Below are 1,813 nucleotides of genomic sequence, written 5' to 3'. Positions count from 1 at the left end.
GTTAAAGCAGAGTACATAAAATCTAGTTTGTACATTAAATTGGTAACTTTGGCGTCGTTATTGCCTGTTTTCCAGGAGAGGGCCCACAGGACCCAGATTTGGACCTCACAATGACAAAATGAAGCAGTAAGTACTAACACATTTCTCATTACATCTATAAGCCGGAGGTCAGAGTAGTATTGCCAGCACCTTTAGTTTTGGTGTTGGTGTTGGTGTTATGCAACCACGGTCCGTCATGTTTACCAGAAACTGCAAGTTGTTAACAGATTGTGTAAGAGGCAGCCGTGTGCAGGTTATTATGTAACCTTCCCAGGACGCCCCAGTCCCTCTGCAGTCTGTTTCCACATTAACCTCCAGTCAGACACAGCCAGAGAGCAGCGGAGGTTATTGTTGAGACAGTCTGGCACCCAGGGTTGTTTCTCCACGCTCTGTTCATATTTGACAGTTTGTCATTGTGAGCACATGAAACCAGATGCCATCATTACAGATTCCAGGAATGTTGTGTGCACATTGCGCAGGCCCTTCACCTCTGTGTGTGTCTGAACTTGAACCCCACAGGTCAGGTCCTCACCATGTGTCTGTGTGTATTTGTGGCAGCCCATTCCTCTTCCTAAGGCTGTGCTTTTGCTCTGGCTGTGTCTTTACATGTTTAATATTACTGCCGTCAACCTGCAATCAGGGTTAAGTCCAAAACTGATTAGTTTCCTGCAGTGTAATGGTGATGGAAAATGTGATCAATCGTGAGAAAACAGATTCCTTTGTCTTGTATCTTGCTTACGAGTCCCTCTGGCTTTTCTTCTTTATTTGCCAATGTCCTCCTTCCTGCTGATCCTGCATATCTCCAAGAGGTATTGCTCAGAATTACTTTGAAATAAGAGCGACTGAGGGGTTATCTGGACTTAGTCATGCCATGCTCAGGTACTGTGAATAAAGCAAGGATTTGAGCATAATTCTGCACATGCTACACAGGTCCTAGCAGGTCACAGTGAGGCTGTAAAACAGGCTTTTTTTTAGCCTGCCAACTGGACAAGGCTAGATATAGAGAAGAGGATATTGTTGGGAAAACAGGTGCTTTGTGCTTTAGTGGTTACTAGAAAAAAAAAAACATCATCCTTGACAAATCCTACCTTTTTTTTATATTTTCTGATTCATGTCTATTATTTGTGATTCTGTGCCTCACACCAACTTGTGTCCTCAGGGTGCAGTCGCAGGTTGATGAGGTGATTGATGTGATGCAGGAGAACATCTCCAAGGTGATAGAGAGGGGCGAGCGTCTCGACGACCTGCAGGACAAGTCGGGTGAGTCACACTGGGGCAAGCGTTTGCTTTTGTGTTTGTCCACATGTGCAAAGTAAAATGAATGAACACAAACTCTGCACAGAAGTCAGTTTAGCTTACAGATGGTTCGCACATGGCTCTGAGGATTGTTGTCCTCACTGTATGTAGGAATATTTTGGCATTTGCTTATGTTAATGTTAACATTTCTGCAATGTGCATCCATTTTAAAAAGAAAAATGTTCTTAATGAGGTCCAGTAGAGCTTTTGGACATGAAATAGTTGGGTAAACACAGGTGTTACTGATGATACCTAATTAAGATTCATCTTAGTGTACAGAGCCTTTCAATGAGCTGGAACAGAAGGTCTATGATCCTATTTGTATCTTTAAATCAGGAGTGAAGGTTTTGGTTTGTCATGTTAATAATATTAAAAACTTCTGGAGAGATCTCAAACCTGCTTGCATATTGCCAAACTGTCAAAAATAGTGAAAAATGTTGTTACAATTTCCCAAGTGACGTCTTCAAATGTCTTGTTT

At 42.3% G+C, this 1,813-nt stretch overlaps 1 protein-coding gene across 1 annotated transcript in view; it reads left to right on the top strand.

Annotated features, from left to right (window-relative positions):
* vamp4 (vesicle-associated membrane protein 4) overlaps nt 1-1,813 on the top strand; it is a 9,188-nt gene that overhangs the window by 3,906 nt on the left and 3,469 nt on the right. Inside the window, exons 4-5 of the mRNA XM_035652753.1 lie at nt 76-126; nt 1,199-1,299. Coding sequence (XP_035508646.1) covers nt 76-126; nt 1,199-1,299 — 152 coding nt within the window. The remainder of the gene's footprint in view (nt 1-75; nt 127-1,198; nt 1,300-1,813) is intronic.

Source organism: Morone saxatilis, unplaced genomic scaffold (assembly GCF_004916995.1).
Source record: "Morone saxatilis isolate NCDOM2014 unplaced genomic scaffold, NCSU_SB_2.0 Contig12, whole genome shotgun sequence".
Taxonomy (NCBI): domain Eukaryota; kingdom Metazoa; phylum Chordata; class Actinopteri; family Moronidae; genus Morone; species Morone saxatilis.
The sequence above is the reverse complement of the archived record's forward strand: the minus strand, read 5'-3'. Positions and strand labels throughout refer to the sequence as shown.